The sequence below is a fragment of the Jaculus jaculus genome, chromosome 19, assembly GCF_020740685.1.
Source record: "Jaculus jaculus isolate mJacJac1 chromosome 19, mJacJac1.mat.Y.cur, whole genome shotgun sequence".
Taxonomy (NCBI): Eukaryota; Metazoa; Chordata; class Mammalia; order Rodentia; family Dipodidae; genus Jaculus; species Jaculus jaculus.
Window position 1 is genome coordinate 5,828,485 of NC_059120.1, and position 23,696 is coordinate 5,852,180.

General features: G+C 41.6%; 1 protein-coding gene across 1 annotated transcript; it reads left to right on the plus strand.

Annotated features, from left to right (window-relative positions):
* The first annotated feature begins 2,060 nt into the window (after positions 1–2,060).
* On the plus strand, positions 2,061–23,399 carry Acadm (acyl-CoA dehydrogenase medium chain). The gene is made up of 12 exons (XM_045138866.1): positions 2,061–2,148; positions 6,966–7,052; positions 8,366–8,463; positions 8,565–8,634; positions 9,060–9,160; positions 9,768–9,848; positions 11,670–11,800; positions 15,127–15,235; positions 17,733–17,873; positions 18,427–18,522; positions 21,672–21,920; positions 23,115–23,399. The coding sequence occupies exons 1-12, from the start codon at positions 2,118–2,120 to the stop codon at positions 23,184–23,186; spliced, it is 1,266 nt and encodes a 421-aa protein (XP_044994801.1). The 5' UTR covers positions 2,061–2,117; the 3' UTR covers positions 23,187–23,399.
* The last annotated feature ends 297 nt before the right edge of the window (positions 23,400–23,696 follow it).

The following is a 23,696-nucleotide window of genomic DNA, read 5'->3' on the forward strand; positions in this document are numbered from 1 at the left end:
ATGTGGATGTCAGCTCTCTGCCTCTGCCTCCAGGAAGGCCTTTGAACACTAGCGTGACCTCTTTAACTCTTTTGTACCCATTCTGTAGCCTACATATATACACGTATATAGATATAATTACTGTGTGGTATGTAAAGTGAGATCTGAGAGTTAATATTAGTAACTAAGATGGAATAAACAAACCCATGCTTTCCAACATGCAGCTACCAAGGCAAATTAGGACTAGTTGGCAAACTGCTGTCAATAAAGCCAGTGTAGCTTGTCCATATATTGTTAATCAATAAATTTGACATGGTAAAAAGACACAAATGTGCGCATCATAACAGAAATGTTGTACCTTTTGTTCATCTTTTCTTTTTTTTTTTTTGTCTTTTGAAACAGAATCTCACAATGTAGGCCTGGAATGCAAGACAATTAATTCTCTGGCCTCTGCACCCCTGTGCTTGCATTACAGGTCATATAGGTTATATACAGCTTTTTGCCTTTTTTTTTAAAAAAAAAAAAGACTTTTATTTATTTATTTGAGAGTGACAGAGAGAGAAAGAGGCAGATAGAGAGTGAGAGAGAGAATGGGCGCGTCAGGGCTTCCAGCCACTGCAAACGAAGTCCAGACGTGTGCGCCCCCTTGTGCATCTGGCTAACGTGGGTCTTGAGGAGTTGAGCCTCGAACCGGGGTCCTTAGGCTTCACAGGCAAGCGCTTAACCACTATGCCATCTCTCCAGCCCAGCTTTTTGCCTTTTGACTTACATGTTCAGAGTAAGAAACTGGAAAGAACAACTGTGCACTGCAAATCCCTCTCCATCTTAAAGAGTTCTTTTATGTCTAACTCACCTCTATAAAGACTTTCTTTCTCATCCAAGGACGGGACTCTGTACACTTTCACTTTGAATTCAGTGATTAATTAACATTGTGTCTTGTAGACTATAATCATAGAATACAGAAGTAGCTAATTAAAACAAGTTTCTGGAGGTCTTTATTAGACAAAAGAGAATGTTAAGTAAAGAGATTTAAGCAAAAGAAAACTGCTGGGAAATCTTTACTGTCCTGACTTGCATCTGGGCTCCTGTAAGGACAGTACACAGCAGGAAACCTAAAGAATTAATATTCCAGGGCTGAGAAGATGGCTCACCCTTCAGAGTGCTAGGTGGGCAATCATGAGGACTTGAGTTCAATTCCCAGCACTCATAAAAAGCCAGGTATGGCTGCTCATGCTTGTAACTAAGGCTTTAAAGGTAAGTAGACATGGGAAGATTGCTCGGGCTCCCTGGTCAGCCAGCTTTGGCCTCCACAGGGCGCATCCATCTGCGTACACACACACACATTAAGATGAATGAGTAAAATTGTTATAGTAGGAAGTTTTTTAGTTTTTTTACTTTTTTAAAGTTTTTAGTATTTTTTTTAATATTATACTCTATTATCCCTTTCTCCACCCTCAGAATAAATAAAATCAAAAGAAAGTTTAAATATCTCCAGGACATCCTAAGCTGGGGTTTGAAGCACTTAAAGTGCTGCTTCCTGAGACAGAAGTACCAGAGGAAGACCAGCTCTCAGGAGGCCTTAGGGTCACAGATCTGATAACATCTCACAGCTTGGTCCACACAGGCATGGTTCTTGGCTTGGTTTCTTTTGTATTGCAACATGCCACAAGCAAGAGGAGAGAAAAGTGTGCATTTTCCTCTTATGTCTAGCTCGTACTGTAAATAAATAAACCCTTTTCCTTTTGACAAGTTTCTGACTCTCAGGTCTTTGTTTGCTTTTCTAAATCAGCAATGCCCTCGGGACGAAGGTCGCGTCCCGGCGAGCGGACCGCGACGCCCACTGCTCCCCCCCACCTCCCCCGTGCCCGCCTCCCGCCCGCAAGGTCGCGCAGAGGGCTCGGGCGCTCCTCCGGCCCCGCCCGCCGCCTTGGCCCCGCCCCTGGTCGCCCCGGCCCCGCCCCCGGCCCGCCCCGGCCCGCCCCAGCGCCTCCGCCGGCGACGGCTCCGCGAGGCCCCGCCCCTGGCCCCGCCCCGGGGCTGCGCAGGGAGGCACGCCCCCTGGTGGGCGCGGCGGCGGCGCGCAGTCCGCAGGGGCCTTCGCTGCTCGGGCGCGGGTGGCTGCCGCGCGGGTCGACAACATGGCAGCGGCGTTTCGGAGAGGCTGCGGGGGTGAGCGGCGCGGGCTGCGCGCGGGCGCGGGCTGCGCCGGGGGCTCCGAGGGCCGGGTGGGGGCGCGGGTCTCGCCGGCTCGGGCCTTCGCTGCCCCCCTGGACGCGGGCCAGTGCGGGGCCGTTGACCCCGCGGGCGGACGGGCGGGCGGGCGCCCTCTGCCAGCTGTAAAAGCAGGAAAGCCCACCCGGGACGGTCCGAAGCCTCGCGGTGCGGTGTCCCGGGGCTGCAGGTCGCTTGCAGACTCTGAACGCTGCCGCCGTTTAAACAAGCTGCCCTTGGCCCCCAGCCGCGCTTTGCGACTCCACGGTGCTTCCGTTGATGGCTCTCCCCCACTTCGGGTTCTGTGGGGCTGTGCAAGTTATTGGGCTCTGAAGGCAGAAGTTGAAGATTTTCAACTCCGACATGGGAAAAATAAGTTCTCAATCCTTCTTAGGACTGATCATGGTCTAATCAGATAATCCTTTATCTGTTTTTGACACTTCAGTGCCACCAAAACTTAAATTTTTAAGAAATGCGCTCATACATTCAATTGTGGGGCTTCTGATGCCGAATTGGCGACTAACCCTGCTATTGTTTCTGTGCGGCTTCTGTATTTGGAATCCCACAGCTTGCGCTTGGAATCCCAGGACAGAGAACCCGAAGTTGTAAAGCCAGTGTTTTTACTGTAGAACGTCTTGTTTTATCTAGTTACTTTGCTATTTAGTTAGGTAGGTAGTTGTGTATTTGAGAATAGGATTCACACTAGCCCGAGCTGGCCTCGAAACCACAGCTTTCCTCCAGCTCAACCTCCCAGGGCGATGGTACTTTAAGGCGTTCCAGATTATCCACTCCAATTAGTTAGCGCTGTTTTCTAGATAGTTTGCAACTTGCCCAAGGTAACAAATACAGACAGCTGTGTTAGTCAGGCTCAAATGTGGCAATGCCCATCGTTCATGTGCTGTTACTCCTTGTTCCCACTGAGCTACCGCTTTAATTAAATGACCCATGTTATGTAACTACGGGGAAAGGACACGTTTCCTTGGCTATAACAACTTTTGCCTTTTGTATTATACAACTTTTTTCCTGAAAAAGAGAGAAATCATGCAAAAATATATATATATGTATTTTTTTTTTTTTGAGATAGGATTGTATGAAGCCTCCCAGGTTGTCCTGAACTCACCATGTAGAACAGGCTGGCCATGAAGTCATGGCAATCTTCCTGCTTCAACCTCTGCAGTGATGATATTACAGGCATAACTTGGCTCTATCAAACTGACTTTATTTTTAACTTTTTTAAATTTTGTTCTTATTTATTTGAGAGAGAGAAAGAGAGAAAGAGAGAGAATGGGTGCCCAGGGGCTTCCAGTCACTGCAAACAAACTACAGATGCATGTGCCACCTGGTACATCTGGTTTACATGGGTCCTGGAGAATGAAACTGAGGCCTTTTGGCTTTGCGGGCAAGCACCTTAACTGCTAAGCCATCTCTCCAGCCCACGTTATTTTAAATTTTTATTTACAGCCTCCATACATACACAATACATATCATGACCATAATCCCCTGCCAACACTTTCTGTTGTCCTTCTCCCCACTTCCCCCTTCACTGAACCCGCTCTTTCCAACTACCCCTGGTCTATTTTGGTATTATCATTTTTTTCTCTCCTATTATGTAGGTCCTAGACCTTTTGTAAGTTATTTTATGTCCCCTAAATAACTCCCTACTTAAAGTCTCCCAGCCCATCACTGTACTTATTTCATGAGGAATGGTTTCTAAATAATGGTGTCAAAACACTATGTGTTTGTTTACTTATTTATTTTTGGAGGTGGGTTTCATGCAGTCCAGGTTGGGCTGAAACTTTCCCTGAGTGCTGGGAGGACAGGCATATAGCACCATGCCCGGTTCTGGTTTGTGTGCTGGGAATCACACCCGAGCACTGAGCATACCAGGCAGGCACTCAGTCCCCTGAGCCCAGCCCCAGCCCAGCGGGTTTTGCGGAGATGCTCTTTCTTCTGAGACCTGGAGACCAGGTCTCAGAATCCACAAGAAACAACAGTACAGCAAGTAGCTGATTCTCTGGACTCTGGATGTAAACATAGAATTAAACCCTGCTTCCACTACCTGCCTGACTGCAAACTGACTATGGCTAATTTTACTTGATGTTTCTGAGCCTCAGTTTCTTCCTGTGCAACTAAGAATGAAGGTACTACCTGAATTTTAGTCTTCCCTGAATGCATAACACAGTGTCTATAAAGAGGAGTAGATTTAGAAAGACTAGACAGGTCCAGAAAACCATGTTTTATTTCCAGAATCATGAAACATGTAAAGAAAATGTGTAACTTCTTTGAAATTACATTTTGAGGTATCTTATTTTTGAAAGGGCTATTTAAATGACATATCTAATGATCCAATTATATTCTCACTTGAAATGTAGAGGGTTCTCTTTATGAGGTGATATTATCATTTACCAAGTAGTTTCTTTTTACATATTCCCAAAAAACTTAAGTATGGTCCTAGACAATGTATTTTTAAAAATATTTCTATTTATTTGAGAGACAGAGAAGAATATGAATGGGCATGCTGGGGTACCTTGCTGCCACATTGTGTATCTGGCTTTAAGAGGGGACTGGAGAATTAAGCCCAGGCTTTTAGGCTTTACTAGCAAGTACTTGAACCACTGAGCCATCCTTCTAGCCCCTGGACACTTTAGATTATGATCCTGCTTCTCTTTTTCCTTTGTATCTAGCTTGTTTAAATTGCTGAGAATGTTTACATCAAAATCCTATAAATGTGAATTGTGCTATTTTCCATGTCCTCTGACCTTGAGTTGGGAGCACCTGGAATCTAGTTTGATAAAGGTCCTTTTGTGTCTTTTACATTGTCATGAATGTAGAAATAGGTTGCAGCTAGGTGTGGTGACCTATGACTATAACCCCAGCACTTGGGAGGCAGAGGTGGGAGGATCCTCAAAAGTTCAAGGCCAGGCTGGGCTAGAGTTCTGGAACATCCAGCAAGATCCTGTCTCAAAAAAAAAAAAAAAAAAAAGAACTGGGCAGGGTTGGAGAGATGGCTTAGCAGTTAAGCACTTGCCTGTGAAGTCTAAGGACCCTGGTTCAAGGCTTGATTCCCCAGGACCCACATAAGCCAGATGCACAAGGTTGCACATGCATCTGCAGTTTGTTTTCAGTAGCTGGAGGCCCTGGTGCGTCCATTCTCTCTATCTCTATTTGCCTCTTTGTCTGTCTGTCGCTCTCAAATAAAATTTAAAAAAAAAAAAACAACAACAACTGGGTAGATGGCTCAGCAGTTAACAGTATTTGCTTGCAAGCTTTTGGACCAGAGTTCAATTCCCCACAACCCACATAAAGCCTGTTGCAGCATGGCTCACAGGTCTGTAATCCCAAGGTGCCTTCAGCAATGAAAGGCCGAGCCAGGAGAATCTAGTTTACAGGTCACCTATACTGGAACACTTACAGCAACAAAAGCAAGGGTGACCCTGTCTCAAGCAAGGTGGAGAGAGAGGACACACACTCCCAACATGGCGCTAGACAGTTCAGGCTGCCCCCCAAACTCACTGTGGAGCCCACCCATTTGCCATATCATATGTACACCTTCCACACACCCATAATTTTTTTTTCTAAATATTCTGGGTATGGTGGCACATGCCTTTAATCCCAGCACTTGGGAGGCAGAGGTAGGTTCCAAATCAACCTGGGGTAGAGTGAGACTCTGCCTGGTAGGGGGAGAAAAGAAAAAAAAGTCCTAGCCAGCTGGGATTAAAGGGTGGTGCACACCTTTAATCCCAGCACTTCGGAGGCAGAGATAGGAGGATCACTATGAGTTCGAGGCCATCCTGAGACTACATAGTGAATTCCAGGTCAGCTTTAGTTAGTGTGAGACCCTACCTTAAAAACATAAATAAACCAAAAGTCCTAAAAAAGAATTTCAATAAGACTATAGTTTTATATGCTTTTCATCTTAGCTATTAATACAATATTATGACAAGGTTGGCATTTGGAGGGGTAGTAATAAATAATAAATCTTTTGGCTTTGGAGACCCCATGATTTCTGTGGCTACCAAATAGTATGGCTGAGAAAACAGCAATATGCAAAATTTGTTTTCAATAAAGCCTTATTAACAAATGGATGTCTGTTGGCTTAGAGCACTAGAAGATGCCTCTGGAGAATGGGGAGTTGGTTTATGCTAGTGTGTTTTGTTAGGTGCCGTGGTATTTCCAAATGGACCTTCCAAAGGGAAGGTGCTTAGGGGCTCACCTGGAAGTGTCACTGGGTCTTGGCATTCATGGTGATAGGCATTTTGAAAACAGCACAGTTCTGCCCTTTTTATTCTCATACAACAATTAAGGAATTTCCAAAATTGGTAGTCCTAAGTCTTACCCATGATCCCTGACTTGTCTGTGGAAACCCTCCATGTTACTAGTGAAAATACAGCTGGGTTCTCTCACTGGGCCTGGTGGCCCCACCTGAAATCTTAGCACTTGCAAGGTAGAGGCAGGAGGGCCACTGCAAGCAGAGCTCGGGCTTCATGGTGAGTTTGGAGCCAGCCTGAACCATCTAGCAACAGCTTGTCCCAAAGCAGGAAGCAAACAAAAACCAAGTGGTCAATTTTTTTTGTTATTGTTAGCATCTCCTCCATAGACAAGTGTTCATATAGTTAGTAACTGGCTTATTTGAATTATAATTGAAAATACTTAACCATGATGAAAACAGGGCTCTTGAATAGGGTCAGACAGGTTGCTGTACTCATACTTGCCAGTGTTCTTTTATTTGATTAATATTTACCATATTTATTTTTAACACAATTGTCTATTATAGGTCCTGAGAAGTGTTTGTCATTTTGAGTGGCGTTCACAGCATACCAAAGCCTCTCAGAAGCATGAACCAGGAGTGGGGTTTAGTTTTGGTAAATGTTATATTCTCTTTTGACTGGAAAATATATTTGTTTTGAATACATTTGTGAACTTTGTGTCTGTCAAGGGTGGAACCAGTCACCATCCACAAGCAGTTCCCAGTTACTCACATGTGTTTTGTCTGGGCTCATTTTCTTCTGTGCACTTCTGTGTTAAGAGCACATATGCATGTATATTCTACTTGTATAACCCCCAAATAATGGAATACTGATACATGAATAGTCTTGAGCTTACAAATTTGAAAGCAACGGATACGTAAAGCACCTGTTAGACACACAGTGTCAAATGTCTGCTAATAAAGCAACAGACACTTAAAACACCTGTTAGACACACAATGTCGAATGTCTGCTAATAAGCTAACGTCTGTTGGGCCTAATTTATCTGAATTGCATTTTGGCAATATTGATTTTTTTATTATTATTACTTTTTTTTTGGTTTTTCGAGGTAGGGTCTCACTCTGGTCCAGGCTGACCTGAGATTAACTCTGTCATCTCAGGGTGGCCTTGAACTCACAGTGATCCTCCTACCTCTGCCTCCCGAGTGCTGGGATTAAAGGTGTACACTACCACACCCGGCTGCAATATTGATATTCTTACATAATTCTTTAAAATGATTTTTTTCCTTTTTAAAAATTTATTTATTTATTTATTTGAGAGAGACAGAGAATGGGCACTTCAGGACCTCCAGCCACTGCAGATGAACACCAGACATATGCTCCACCTTGCGCATATCTGGCTTATGTGGGTACTGGGGAATTGAACCTGAGTCCTTTGGCTTTGCAGGCAAATGCCTTGACTGCTAAGCCATGTCTCCAGCCTATCCATCTATCATCTATCTATCTATCTATTTATTTATGAATGAGAGGCAGAGGGGGAAGGGAGAAAGAGAACTTTTATTCTTTATTGATACTGAGTGTCTCATTTTCTTAGACTGATTCTTGAGGCCTGGAGCATGTCTTATATATTAGTTTTATTTAAGTTAGTGAACTATTAGTAAATCTGCTTAGGAACAAGAAATAAGTTAATTTTTTCAACCTCATCAAGTAGAAAAGAAAACCTCACATGAGTTGTACAAGTTCCTATCTGTTGCTTGTTGATGAAACCAGCAACGCCACCACTGCCCTCAGCATCTGTGCTGGTTTAGCTTCGTCATGCACAGGCAATCTGAGCAGTCAGAAAAGGCAGTGGCATCTCACACTTCCTGCTTGACCAGATTGACCTGCCCACTACAAATACCAACTTCCACAGGGTGACTTCATTCTTCAACACTGTCCCAGCTTAATGTGTGCTAAATGTCTTTCCCTCAGAGCTGACTGCACAGCAGAAAGAATTTCAAGCCACTGCACGGAAGTTTGCCAGAGAGGAAATCTTGCCGGCGGCCGCAGAGTACGACAGAACCGGGGAGGTAGGTGCGCGCCGTCCGCAGCTGAAGGCTTCCCACTTACACCGTCGTATCCCAAACTATCTGCGCTGTAAACACGGTTCTTCTCTCCCTTTTTCTTTTAGTACCCGTTACCCCTAATTAAAAGAGCCTGGGAACTTGGTTTAATCAACACTCACATTCCAGAGAGTTGTGGTAAGCTTTCTTTACACTTTTAACCCTAAACATGATTCAAACAAGAGAAGGTGAAGTTCAGTCCTTCTTATTTGTTGACATGAAATGGCTGTATACCTTGGCTTCCCTCTTGAGACTGTAGTTTAGGAAGCCTTGCTCTCAGCACATTTTTCACTTTTTCTAGCTGGATGCAACCATTAACAAGACAGTTCATTTGGGTTTAGTATGACGGCTCTGATTCAAGGCGCTTACTCGCAAAGCCTGCCAGCACATGTAGGAAGCGGCACCAGCATCTGGCACTCACTTGCAGCAGTAAGAGCCCCTAACCTGCCAGTATGCACCCACAAATAAATGTACAAAGTGCAAATAAATTTTAAAAATGGATTACTTTTAGTTTGTTAGGATACACTGTGATAATGGGCTCTTGTGACATTTTGATTCCTTAGGAGGTCTTGGACTTGGAACTTTTGATGCTTGTTTAATTACTGAAGAATTGGCGTATGGGTGTACGGGGGTCCAAACTGCTATTGAAGCAAATTCGTTGGGGGTAAGTTACTTAGAAAATTATTTGCCTGTGGTACTAACAAGAGAATATCAGTTGTATTAGATTAATTCATAAAACAGGTGTTTTTTTTTTTTTTTAAAAAGGAACATAAAATTTCATGATGTAGGCACAAGTTATAATTCCAAAGCTTGGTCACCCAGTACTTGAAGTCCTACATGTCCCTGTGGGGAATCATGCATACTATGGCTACAGCTTCTGTGCACAGGACATTCTTGGGTAAGGGCAAGACCTAGGCCAACACCCTGGAGCCCATCTTGGCTTGCCAGCAGTACTCACAATGCTGAGATTGGCTGAGCAGTGTTTAGGACTGCCAAGGGATAGGAGGGTTCAGATCCTAAGCTTAAGTCTTAGAGAGATTTACTAAAATAGAGTTTTGTTATTACCAAGTCCTATAACTTAGAAATAGGTTATTCCAAGAGTCCATGTAATTTTTGTTGTTATTTTAGCTTTTTAAATTTGGAAGCATAGTAATTTCTAGTTTGCAGAATTTACTGATTTAGAGAGAGAATTTTTAATGTCAAATTATGATGTCTTAATTTATATATTTAGTGGAAATATCTTGCTGTTTAAATGTGTATTTCTTTGGCAGCAAATGCCGGTGATTATTGCTGGAAATGATGAACAAAAAAAGAAGTATTTGGGGCGGATGACAGAACAGCCAATGATGTGTGTGAGTGTGCGCAGCTGTGCCTTCTCCCTGGACCACAGGAGCAGCGCTGGCCTCCTCTCAGGACACAAGCATCCTGAGCTATATGCATTAAGTCAGAAGTTGGATGCAGCGATCTTACTGTGATGTCAAGTGGATGTCATAGTAACCCTCTCGTTTATGTCCTCGAGGGACAGTCTAAGTCATCATGTTTCTGGGTGCCCCAAAGCTGTCATGGGAGTCCCCTTGCTTGCTTTCAGAGATGTGATGCCTGCTAGCTAGTAGAGTGGTAGCTAGTCCGTTGTGTACTTCAAGAACCGAGAGGTTCTTTGTTTGTGACACAGGCTTTCCTTATACACGTACAGTAGATACCTGAGGCTGGCTTCAAACTCCTGATCTTTCAGCTTCCACCTCCCAAGTGCTGATTAAGGCATGTGCCATTCATTGACCCAGCTAGGCAGTAAGTGGTTCTTTTGTCTTCTGAGACATGCAGATTGAATGTAGGGAAGGAGGTACTCGACCTAACAGTCTCATGTGAACACATGACTGAAGAGATGAGTTTGTTGCTGGGTTTAAGGACTTAACTGTGCCTGCAAGAAATTGTTTCTCTTGTGTTTAAAATGTATCTCTTAACGCTGCATGCACACACGTCAGCCTGGTAAAATGTATGTCTTAGCACTCATCAGTCTCAAAATGTATCTCTTGGCACACACTCATAAAATGTATATCTTCCAATGAACTTCGCTTCTTTTCTTCCTAATCCTCTTACCACCTATATCTCAAAACCCTCCTACACGTTAAGTAATGATTTCCAACAATCTATGTAGTTTTTTCAGTTTGAATTAACATTAACTGTTAAGATTTCTTTTTCCTTTTGACCTCTAAATATTTGGAAGGCTGTGAGCCTGTGTCTCAGGTGGTATACCCACTCTGTGACAGTGAGTTTACCCAAACTACCCAACCCTTACTTCCCACCATCCCTTTCTCCATTCCTGCTTGCATCTTGTCACCCTCTATTCAAGAGACTAAAAGAGGTGCCTCTGTTTCTACCAGATCAAATCCAAAATTGTCAGTATGATGTAATGGGTTCTTTGATATCTGTTTCCTTTTTCCCAGAATTATATCATACTGTTCCATGACGGTAGCCACATACTCTAGAGCCCTGTTACTTTCAGCATCACACACTGCACAGCCCTATTTCTTATCTTTCTCTCATTGCTTATGCTTTTCTAGCATATGGAATACACATTCATTCTCCTTTTCCCACAGAATCCGTCTGTACTTGAGATTTAATGTAAGCGTCATCTCTATGGGGCTAGTTTCTCAAGTCCTGGGGCATAACTTTCACAAAATGAGACATATTAAATCTCTTTACTAGTATATTGTAAAACATCTCCATTATAGGATACCTTTTATCTATGGTTCCCCCACCTCCTAGTCTATCTTAGTACATATTGGACATTCGGTAACAGTCTGAATACATGAGTATGTATTAGATTGAATGGAATGGATTTATTTGAGTATACTTGATATCTTAGTGTTTGGTATGGTTTATTGATATGCTGTGCCTAATTTTATTTTACATGTTAAATATTTTCACATTATAACTATTCATTTGATTTTCTAAGAACTTAAGAATTTAATTTTAGATAATTTAAAAATATTTAAAATACTGGCTTCAAGTATAAATTATGGGGCCTAGCTCTGTGGTAGATGCATGCATGCACGGGCAAGCATGAAGCCCTAGTTTGATCTCTAGCAGCACAAAATGAGCAAAAACAATCTTATTATCAAGCATTCTAATTAAGTAACTAGCATTTTTTCTCTTGTGTCCATATATCCTAGGCCTACTGTGTCACAGAACCTTCGGCAGGCTCTGATGTAGCTGCTATAAAGACCAGAGCAGAGAGGAAGGGAGACGAGTACATTATTAATGGTCAGAAGATGTGGATAACGAATGGCGGGAAAGCTAACTGGTATGTTCTTGAGACATCTGTATGTACTTCTTCATCAGTATGTGTTCAGAATCTTCCCTCTCTCATTACTTATAAACCATCTCAATTAAGTAAGCCCTGCTCATGAACCCAGAAGGTCTGTAAGAGATCTAAAACTCTCCAGTGACTTTTGACAACTATTTTTACGCCCCTGAGATTTTTTTTCAGATTAATATTAAGAAGTTTAGTTTGTGAGCTGATTAGAAGGGCTGTCCTCCACTTGAATTAGCACTGCTTCCCCATCGTCTACACCAACACTTTCTTGGAGCCCCTAAAACTCTTGGGAAAAAGGAAAAGTGTTGCTATGGGACGTTCCTCTGCTTCTCAGAAATAAGACTTTCTTCTCTTCCTCCTCTTGCTTTTTTCTTTCTTTCTTTCTTTCTTTCTTCCTTCCTTCCTTCCGTGTGTGTGTGTGTGTGTGTGTGTGTGTGTGTGTGTGTGTTGGTTTTGCTAGGACAGTGCTATACCATTCTGCCACTTAGCTAGATTCCCAGCCCAGACAGACACATTATTCAAGCTCAGGTTACCCAGACAGGACAGAACTTAATTTTAGTATAATACAAAAGTCTCAAATATGCAGGCCTAAAAATAAAGATATTAAATTCAACTGAAGGTCAAAAATCATTTGCATGGCCAGGCATGGTGGCATACACCTTTAATCCCAGCATTTGGGAGGCCAAGGTAAGAGCATCGCCAGGAGTTCGAGGCCATCGTGAGACCACATAATGAATTCTCGGTCAGCCAGGGCTAGAGCAAGACCCTATCTCAAAAAGCCAAAAATAAATAAGTAAACAAAATAGTTAATCTGGGCTGGAGAGATGGTTTAGCACTTAAGGCATTTGCCAGCAAAGCCTAAGGACCTAGGTTCTATTCCCCATAACCCGTGTAAGCCAGATGCACATGATAGCACATATGTTGATTTAATTTACAGTGGCTAGAGGCCCTGATGTGCCCATTCTCTCTCTCTCTGTCCTTGAAAATAAATAAATAAAAACATTAAAAAACATTTGCATAGATTTAGAATGCCAAAGAAAAATCCTGATTATTTGTTAAAGGAAAAGGAAAGCATAGTAGTAGCTGGCGTCTCATGTATAGATCTTGGACAAGTAACATAGGGCCGGGGTTGCGCCTCACTGGTAGAGCACTTGCCCAGGATGCACGAGGCTGGGGGACTTAATCAGCAGCACTGGGGAAAAGCCCAGCTAATCTCAGCGTATTCTTACGTTCTAGTTGAAGTAATAGAAATATAGCATCAAACCACAGCTCCTGCATTTTTAGACAAGCATTGAAAAGGAGAGAATGCAGATGTGAAAGGAAAGGACTTTGGCTTAGTTATTGTGGAACAGTCTTGGAATCTAATATGTGAAATTCTATTACGGGAAAAGGTGAGAAAATTGGGTATCATGACACTGCCCATAACCCTAGCACGCAATTGCCAGGCAGGGGTGGGAGTGTCACAAGTTCAAAGCCAGCTTGGGCCACAAAGGCAGGCCCTGTCTTAAAATGCATAAGTGAATAAATGAACTGGAATGAACAGGATCAGCGATGACAGGCAGACAGATACCTAGATAAGATAGCTAGCTAGCTTGCTTGCTTCTTGGTCTTTGGCCTAGACCAAATGAAGGACAGCAAGCATATGTACTTCAGGAAGTCTGTTTAAAAGTAGTGAATGAGAGTCAGAAAAATGTCCAGTTTATCTCAGTGTAGCAGTGCATGCCCCTGTCTTGCAAGCTCTCTAAACAGAGACTACTGAGAAGGGATGTGGGTGATTGGGATAATATGATCCTTCCTGAAAAGTGTCAGGGTTTTTGGCCGGGCATGGTGGTGCACGCCTTTAATCCCAGCACTTGGGGGCCAGAGGTAGGAGGATTTGCCGTGAGTTTGAGGCTACCCTGAAAGTACAGAGTAAATTCCAGGTCAGCCTGGACCAGCATGAGACCCTACCTCAAGAAACCCCCCCGCCCAAAGAAAAGTATCAGGTTGTTTGTTTGTTTGTTTTTTAAACAGGATTTCATTTTCAATTGTGACCCTCCTGCCCCTCCCCCCACAAGTGCTAGGATGACAGGTATGGGCCACACAGGGCTCTGACACTGCTCAGTGTGTCCTCATGATGTGCAATTGGAAAAGCATCACACCTGGGCAGGTTGGGGTGGAGCTCAGTGGAGCAGGTGTTTGCCAAAGACTCCCGAGAGCTCCAAAATACAAGCTTTTCTAGGAGTAAGCCTACTAGGAACTTGTTTATTTGAAATATCTATCAAACTTTTCTTTTTCTTTTTTTTTTTTTAACTTTCTCAAGGTAGGGTCTCTCTGTAGCCCAGGCTGACCTGGAACTCAATATGTCCTCTCAGGCTGGCCTCAAACTCACAACACTCCCCAACCTCGGCCTCCCAAGTGCTGGGATACAAGTCAAGGGTACACAAGGAACTCTAGCCACTGCAAACGAACTCCAGACACATGTGCCACCATGTGCATCTGGCTTTACATGGGCACTGGGAAATTGAACTTGGGTCACTACACTTTATGAGCAAGTGCCTTAACTGCTGAGCCACCTCTCCAGCCCAAACCTTTTAAAATATTCTGTCTTGTCTAGTATCATGGAAATACATACATGCATCCTTATGTCAGCAGGTCATAAAAAATAAAGAAGCCATGAAAACTTATCTAATTCAAAGACATCCTGCAAGTAGAAATATAATTTTTGAACTGATTACCGTTCTTAATATAGGAAGACAAATTAGGTAATGTATGAAACTAGAAAAGAATTTTCAATTTTCCCCTATTATCATTAATCAAAGTAATTTGCTAATGATAAATTAGTGGTTTTGAGCATAGAGAAAAAATTGTTTAAGGAGAATGAATGAACCTTTGTCAAGAGGAGAAGCAACTACAAGTCCACTGGCTGCTGCATGAAGGGCTCATAGCAGCCACAAGTCCACTGGCTACTGGATGAAGAGATGGGCACCCAGCACAGGGCCTCTGCTTGACGTTACCTAGCTTTACAGGCACTCTTGTTTGTCCCCTTCTTCAGATAGCTTGCTGTTTAAAACACCAAATTTGTTTTGGGAAGAAAAAAAAATACTAGTTCCAACTTAAATATCTTCCTAGTTCAGAAGTAGAAATGGTTGAAGTTCGCTGGCCTCATCGTAGGCTTGTGACTCATACAAGCTTTAAATGAAAACTGTTAGATTCTTCCTTATCGTAAGGTGGAAATACTGACACTTGATATTTTGGTAGTCACATGTTTTTCACTAATGTTGTTGCTATCATCATGTTGTATGTACATTAGTTGTTTTTTTTTTTTATATTAGGTATTTTTTATTGGCACGTACTAATCCAGATCCTAAAACTCCTGCTAGTAAAGCCTTAACTGGATTCATTGTGGAAGCAGATACTCCAGGAATCCATATTGGAAAAAAGGTAGAGCATATTCATCAGTGATTAAGTCCTCAGTATTATTTTTTCAATAAATGTTGAAAATATCTTAAGTTGGAATAAAATTAAAACCATATTTGACAACACTTTTTATATGTTGCTGAAAATACTAAGTTGACATGCACAGTATAAACCTATGGAGAGTACTTATGACAGCTGTGGGTTAATGAAATAAAATCACAATGTCTTTTATACTGCAGCCCAGTGGTAGAGTCAGAACTCTGAAAAGTCTTTCCTAGTGGATCCCCACAGGTTATTGTATATGAGTGGCACTGTGCCCATCTCACAGGTTATAGCAATGTGACGGACATAGGCATTACCTCAGATTATCACTCAGAGCCTACCAGCCCTTACCCTCCTCCCCCGCTCCTCCCCACCATCTGTGCCTTAGAAGAAAGGAGGAAGGACACAGAGTCTTACTGGGAAAGGTTAGAAGTTCACGTCAGTAAGGACAGGCATTGGAAAATTTGAACATGGAAATGATCTGAATATATGAAGATAATTTATTTCTTTTAAAATAGACCCAAAAGACTTGAAACTTTGACAAAGAAAAGAAATGGAATCAGTTAAGTAGTGCTGGTGGAAGCTTCTAGAACATGGTTTAAGATGATAATCCTTAAATACTGATGACTCAGTATTACAAATAAGAAACTTGTAAAATGGATTTTTTTATTTATTTAATTTTTGGCTTCTTGAGGGGAAGCTCCACAATGGCAGGGTAGGATGATGGCATGAGTAGAAGGTAGACATCCTCTCTGGCCAACATAAGGTGGACAATAGCAACAGGAGAGGGTGCCAAACACTGGCATGGAGAAACTGGCAATAGTATCCATAAGCCTGCCCCCAACAATACACCACCTCCAGGAGGCCTTAATTTCCAATTGTCATCAGCCGGAACCTAGCATCCAGAACACAGAAGTGTATGGGGGACACCTGAATCAAACTACCACAGCCTCTTAACTTGACCTTCTGTGAAAGAAGAACTGTGTAGAGAGAAATCAGATCTGTGGGTCTGGTTCTGTCAAAGCTCCCATTAAATTTGGAAACCTGAACAGGTACGATTGGCCCTTATTGGTTGCCTCTGCTTTAGGTCATTGCAAAAAGGCGTAAAGCAATGGCTATCATTAAAATGTATATATCTCAAAAGTATTTGTTAAAATCTATGATTTTTTTAAGCCATGCTTGGTGGCACACTCCTTTAATCTCAATTTTTTTTTTTTTTCAAGCAGTGAGAGATAAAACAAGAAGAGAGCCACAATGGGCACACCACTGCAGATGCGTGTGCCGTTTTGTGCATGTGGTTTTACAAGTGTATTGGGGAACTGAACCCAGGTTGTTAGGCCTTACAGGCAAATGCCTTAACTGCTGAGCCATCTCTCCAGCCCCAAAACTATAATTTTCTTGTTAGGAATTAAATGTGGGTAGAGAGACAAGAAGGGAAACCTTTGGGATGGCGAAATATCCTGTATTGTGACTGCGGGAATGCACGTATACTTTGGTCAGAAGTAGCATGATGCTGAGCAATAGCCCCCTTCACCCTCAGCTCTGCCTTCCACAGTCTCAACTACCTGCAGTCAACCAAGACCTGAAAAAATTAAATAGAAAATTAGAAAAATTCTCCAGTGTGATGGCTTATGCCCATCTTCCCAGCACTCAGGAGGCTGAGACAGGAAGGTTGTTCCAAATTCAAGACCAGCCTGGGTTATAGAGTGAGGCTCTGTCTTAAACACCCCAAAATTGACAAGTAATAAGTTTTTAGTAAGTTCTTATATTGTTATAATTGCTCTACTGTGTTACCATTACTAACCTCTTACTATTCCTAATTTATAAATCAAGGTTGGTTATAAGTATATATGCATATATATTTATATGTGAAAATATACATTGTATGTAAAATGTTTGGTATTCACAATTTCAGACATCTACTAAAAATTTTGGGACACATTTTCCTCATCTAAGGGGACTACATAAATGATGACTTCTCTACATGTAAATTCCATTTCAGCAAGCCTAATTTTAAGAGAGAGAAGAAAACACAGACCATGTCTAACTCAGTGAATTATTTGACTAGTTATTCACTTAAGCTAAATGACAGGCCCTAAACTCCTTATGTTTGCTACATTACTTTCATGGTATGTGTGGTAAAAGCAAGCTTTCAAACATGTACAAAGGACAGTCATTTTCTGGACATTCGGGCTCACTTTGGTTTCAGTTTGTGAGATAGTGTTTGTTACTAGGGGCTAGCAAACAGCTTTGGAAAGATGGAGATTGTAGAGATGTTGGCATTTACAGGTTCTGCTGCTGCTGGCACAGTTCTCCATCGTAGCAGGAAAGGAGCCATAGGAGAGGGTAGCAGACGTGGGTGGTACCTACAGGCCCTTCTTTGTTGCCCCTGCTTTAGGTCAGTGTAAAAGGCATGAAGCAATGGTTAAGATTACATGTAACCCAAAGTGTTTGTTAAAATATGTTATTTTCTTGTTAGGAATTAAATATGGGCCAGCGATGTTCAGATACAAGAGGAATTGTCTTTGAAGATGTCAGAGTGCCCAAGGAAAATGTTTTAATTAGTGAGGGTTCTGGTTTCAAAATTGCAATGGGAGCTTTTGACAGAACAAGACCTACAGTAAGTGGATGGTCTGTAAGATTGCCATAGTTATGTTACACGAGTATTTTCACATTGTGTGTATACATGTGTGCTATCATTTTCTCTTTCAATATCTGCTTCCTCGATAAAGGAGGAGGAGAAGAAATGTTCTGTTTTGATTCTTAAACTTTCTTCTTCCCTATAGAAATTATTTTAGCAAATACAAAGTTAATATCATTTCTGTTAGATTTCCAAAGGCATTCCATACTTAATTTGATCATTCTGGTTGATTATGAACTAACTTCTTATTCTTTTCTCATTAAGACTATTCTCCTGTGATTCCCTTTGGTAAAGAAAGGATGACCTTTCATTGGGTTAAGATCAGACTAAGTATGTGCACTCTACCACTGAGCTCTGTCCTCAGTCCCTGCCCTCCCTTCTTAGACAGTATAAATCTCTGTACCCTGGAGGATGCATTCTTCTACATTTTTCTTTTTGCATGGTTCTTAACTGAGAATCCAGAGCACACAGCCTGATCCTGTGTATTTGAACGACGGTGAACTTTTGCTGTTTTTCAATGTTCAAATGCCAGGTAGCAGCGGGGGCTGTTGGATTAGCGCAGAGAGCCCTGGATGAAGCTACCAAGTACGCCCTGGAAAGAAAAACGTTTGGGAAGTTGCTTGTCGAGGTAAGCCCAGTGCCGTGTTTGCTTCACTGAAATGTGCAAACACTCTTTTCAATCTCCGTATTAGAAATGCCTTTAAATAACAAAATGCCTTTATTTTTTACAAGAAGACTCTGGATTTATGAGGGAACCTTTTAAGTAGACTTTCTTTAAATTATGCTTCTAACAACTGGTCTCTGAAGAAAGGAGAAAAGGAATAGCTGATTTGATTAGGTGCCTGCTGTGTATTTCACACATGCTGTGCAGTCTAACATATGGTCTAATTCTCTCTTTAAAGCTGATTTTTAAAAATTATTTGCGGGGGTGGTACATGACACAAAACACATTTAATCACTGATAATCTCCCTAGCCCCATTAAACCTGTGTTTGATGGTGCTATAATCTGTAAAGATCAAGAAACAGCCTCAGAGATAGTAAATAATTGGTGCAAGGCCACACAGTTTATCAGCCACAGACCCAGGATTTGACTTTATGCTCTAAATTCATGTCACTTTCTGTGTCTTGTTGAATAGTAAATCTTAGCTCTGAGGAGGTGTGCTGTTCTTGTATTTCCAGTGAACTTTTTTGAGGGGGAGAGAACCCTACCACAGATCTTTATCTCCAGTCCCCAACAATGACTATTTCTTGACAGAAAAATGAATGAGGGAAAGGTTAAAGGATTTGAGTCCTCAATTATACTCCTTTTATCCCACCTTCCTCCTCTTCCTCTTCTTTCTCTCCTTTTCAATTTTATAGTCTCTCTTAAGTGGTAGTCAGTGGCAGGCCATCGAAGACAGGTGGAAAGTAACCACCTTGCTGTTCAGAGAAACGAAACCTAAGGATGCCAGCTTTGGCCTTCTCTTTGGGAAACTGTGACTTGGTAGAAGACCAGAACTAAATTTGAGGGTTTTAAAAAACATTTTATGTATTTATTTGCAAGCAGAGACAGACCACACACACACACACACACACACACACACACACACAGAGTGGGTGGACCAGGGCCTCCAGCCACTGAAAATGAACGCCAGATGCATGTGCCACTTTGTGTATGTGGCTTTATGTGGGTCCTGAGGAATTGAACCCAGGCCATTAGGTTCTGTAGGAAAGCACCTTAACCATTGAGCCATCTCTCCAGACTGAGTTCTACTTTTACAATTATATACTGTCAGATCATGAACAGTTTCATCAACATTTTCAGCTTCTGTTCCTTCATGTCTTAACGTTGGAACAACGGGAGACAACTCCCTGTGTGATCTCCCAGGGTTCAGGTGGTTCTGTGGCTTTAGCCACAGAACACATGGTGATTACTCCAAGTTCTGCCTCTAATGTTAACTGCTCTGAGCTTCATGCTTGGAAGTTTCAGGCCCCTCTGTGCAGCATCTCACTGGGTTTCACATCGGGGCTGGAGACGCTCAGTGACAAAGGCCATGTGAAACATTCATGAGGACCTGAGTTTGGATCCCAAACTGCCCACTAGGGGGATTACTTAAAACTGCATAAGCCTCAGCACTGGCCACTCATTTTACTTTTTTAAGTCATTTAAAAAATATTTTTATTTTATTTATTTGCAAGCACAGATAGAGTAGGTACACCAGGGCCTTTAGCCACTGCAAACAAACTCCATGTGCATGCACCACTTTGTGTACCTGGCTTTAAATGGGTACTGGGGAATCAAACCCAGTCCATTAGGCTTTGCAAGCAAGCACCTTACCACTGAATCATCTCTCTAGAATCATCCCTGTCCAGAAATTTTAAATCAAGACTTCTTGGGGAACATGAACATCTTCCAGAAGAATATATCCGCTTGCTAGTAAAATAAGCAGTCGTAACATCGGTAATGAGAACATAATTTGGTGGAGCTTTCATAAGTCACATTCAGCAGCACACATTCAAAGCACCTTCATTTGAGTCACATAATGAGGGTGACCACAACAGTTCTTTATAATAATTATCTTTCTTCTCAGTAGTGTGTTGAAACAGCCAACATGTTGCCCATCCACAGAATGGATGGAATACATTGCAGCTGCATAAATAACGACATTGTACATTGAGGTGTTCCATGATGTACTGGCAGAAAAAGCAAAGTGGAAACTGTTAACCTCCTAGGCCAGCATATGGGGAAAATAAGAGCCCAAAGATGTATTTGCTTACATGTATACAGGATAATAACACTGATAACATTGATAATAACACTGATAACATTGCCTTCTGGAAGGGAAACTAAATAGGGTGGGCAGAAGGCAGGAATGAGAGAAGGAGGAAGAAAAAATTTCACTGTGTATGCAGTTTCATTGGTTTCTTTCCTTTTTCTTTTTCTTTTTCTGGATTTTTTTTCCCTGAGGTCAGATCTCATTCTGACCTAGGCTGACCTGGAATTCATTCAATAGTACCATGTGGGGCTTAAATTCACAGTGATCTTCCCAGATGTTGGGATTAAAGGTGTGAGCCACCACACACACCCAGTTTTACTTTTTGAACTTTAAACTGATGGGTATTTATTTACAAAATAAAGTCAGATCTGGAGTGGTAAGGAAGACAACCTAGGCTATATCACAAGCCCTGTTTCAAAAGCCAGAAATAACTACATGAATGAAAGTAAAATTAAAAAATAACAAGCTGGGTGTAATGGCACAAACTGATAAGCTCAGCAATGAGGACACTAAAGTAGGAGAATTGCTGTGAGTTTGGGGCCAGGTTGGGCTGTGTAGTGAGTTTCAGCCTAGCCAATGCTACAAAGCAAAATTCTGCTCCCCCCAAAACATGAAGAAAACAATCCAACAGAAAACACAACTGAAAGAAGTCTTGGCTAAAAGCATAGGCATAATTTAGAGAGAAATAAGGGAGTCTTGTCATTTTCCTTGTAAGTACACAGCAGTCACTTTGAGTAAGGGGCCTGATTTGAATAAGCTTGGATAGTGTTGTTGATAGACTTGTATGAATGTCAATGTCCTGCCCTTCAGTGTAGTATGTTACCATTAGAGGAAACTGATAGAGCTTTTCTGCAAGTCTAACATTAATTTAAAATGATATGTAAACAAAGTATTCCTAAAAAAAAAATTAAGGGCTGGAGAGATGGCTCGGTAGTTAAGGCACTTGCCTGCAGAGCCTAATGACCCAGGTTTGACTCCCCAGATATATTCAGTCTTAAACTTTTTTCCCTTTACTTATAGCACCAAGGAGTATCATTTCTGCTTGCAGAAATGGCAATGAAAGTTGAACTAGCCAGACTCAGTTACCAGAGAGCAGCATGGGAGGTTGACGCTGGCCGCAGAAATACCTACTATGCCTCTATCGCAAAGGCATTTGCTGGAGACGTTGCAAATCAGTTAGCTACTGATGCTGTGCAGATTTTTGGAGGCTATGGATTTAACACAGAATACCCTGTGGAGAAACTCATGAGGGATGCCAAGATCTATCAGGTAAGACAAAAAGTATTTGTGTTGTGCCTCAGGACATGGAACATTCATGTATGACAGAGTGGGTTTCTGATGACTCGGGTTCCAAGCACCAGTGTTAATAAATGCCAAAGATTGCTGTGAGCCAGTTTTTGCTAGTAACCACACAAAACAATGTTATTTTCTATAAAGTATAGATATTAATAAGGGATGAGCCCAAGGAGAAATGGCGTAGACTTGGAGAGTGTGACCAGCGCAAACTTCTTTGTGTTCTAAAATCTTAGATAATTGGAATATACATTTTGCTTTTCAAAAGTATGCATGCCACTTGAAACTAGTCTGAATTTTGCCTTACACCTCTTGAATTAATTGAAACTATAGTTAGGAGTCAAAAGTCTTATCTCTATGAGAAGACAGCGATACATGTCTTCCAAATTGATAAATTGGTGGACAGAAAATCTTAGGAGTAATTTAGTAAATAAGCTGTACTATAACTGTGTATGCTATCCACATGTGACTTCATTTTACCCCATATTTCTCAATACCTCTCCCTTGCTCTTCTCACCCCCTGGAAGATTAATGACAAATGGTCATTTAAAATCTTGAGGTGGTGGAGTCCCACTGCTAGAATCAGAATGTTACTATAGGTCACTCTGGTTATACCTGAGAAAACTGAAGACCAGTGTGTGCCCTGTCCAAGGACACACGTTTATCTGGTGCTGTTCCCCCTCTCCTAGGACCTATGAGTATTATAATTATCACCACTATGATCAGACATGTCACTTTCTTTGCCACCTGAGAGCAAGAAGGGACAACTCGGCTGAGACTAGAAGTTCAGAATGGGGCGTGCGCCGACTACGGGCCAGAGCCAGAACCCCACATTTTAGTTCTGTAACAGCTCCTTAGGCATCAGGAGAAAAAAATATCAATAACCTCAGTGGGGGGAGAGAGAATATAGATAAAAACAGGTCAGAAAAGTTGGATATTTTGGCTACATTAATATTTAGTACTCTTAAAACATTTTTAAATGTAAATATCCCTTCTTTTGATGTTTTGACATGTCTCCAAATTTTGATAACTATATAGCTTAAATTTTTTTCATAAAACCATGTTTTGGTTTGGTATTACAGTGGAGGTATTCTGCCATCCTAAATATTGAATAAATACAAGTATTTATGAACTGAAGATCTTTAACTTGCCTTTACATTTTCCTTGCAGATTTATGAAGGCACTGCACAAATTCAGAGGGTCATTATAGCCCGTGAACACATTGGCAAGTTTGTGAGTTGAACTAAGTAGAAGCACTGTTGACTGTTGCATAACTGAAGCGCAGCCCACTGTCCATGCTTCAGCGGAGAGAAAGGGCTTTACCCTCTCCCCAGTGAAAGCAAGTAACGTGAATCTACGGAGATTATTCTAATAGGAGCTTGTAATTTTGTTGAATTCTGCAATTTTCTTTTTTCAAATATATTTGGTTTCATTAAAATTATGTGTTGTCCTTCATACTCCTCTCTCTCTCTTTCTAACAAAAATAAAATCTTTTTTAAAAACCCAGAAAATATAAATATGAAATAAAAACAATAGATTGTGAATTTAATGTTTCTTTGAAATTCAGACTATCAAGTACTACAAAAATAAGATATGCCAAATGGGGATGTTTTCTGACACTGCTTCTGATTCTTTGGTAAAAACTGTTCTACACATCAGAAGCCAGTCATAAGTTCTGGGTTCCCAGGCAACCATATTATGTTCAACAAAACTATAAATTCACATGTTCCCAAGACCTAGGAATAATATGCT

What these genes read in the sequence shown, in the direction of transcription:
- Acadm (XM_045138866.1), top strand. Translation starts at nt 2,118, where the DNA reads ATGGCAGCGGCGTTTCGGAGAGGCTGCGGGG. An exon ending in GTTTCGGAGAGGCTGCGGGG is followed by an intron (nt 2,149 to 6,965) that starts GTGAGCGGCGCG and finishes GTCTATTATAGG; the next exon opens with TCCTGAGAAGTGTTTGTCAT. An exon ending in AGGAGTGGGGTTTAGTTTTG is followed by an intron (nt 7,053 to 8,365) that starts GTAAATGTTATA and finishes TCTTTCCCTCAG; the next exon opens with AGCTGACTGCACAGCAGAAA.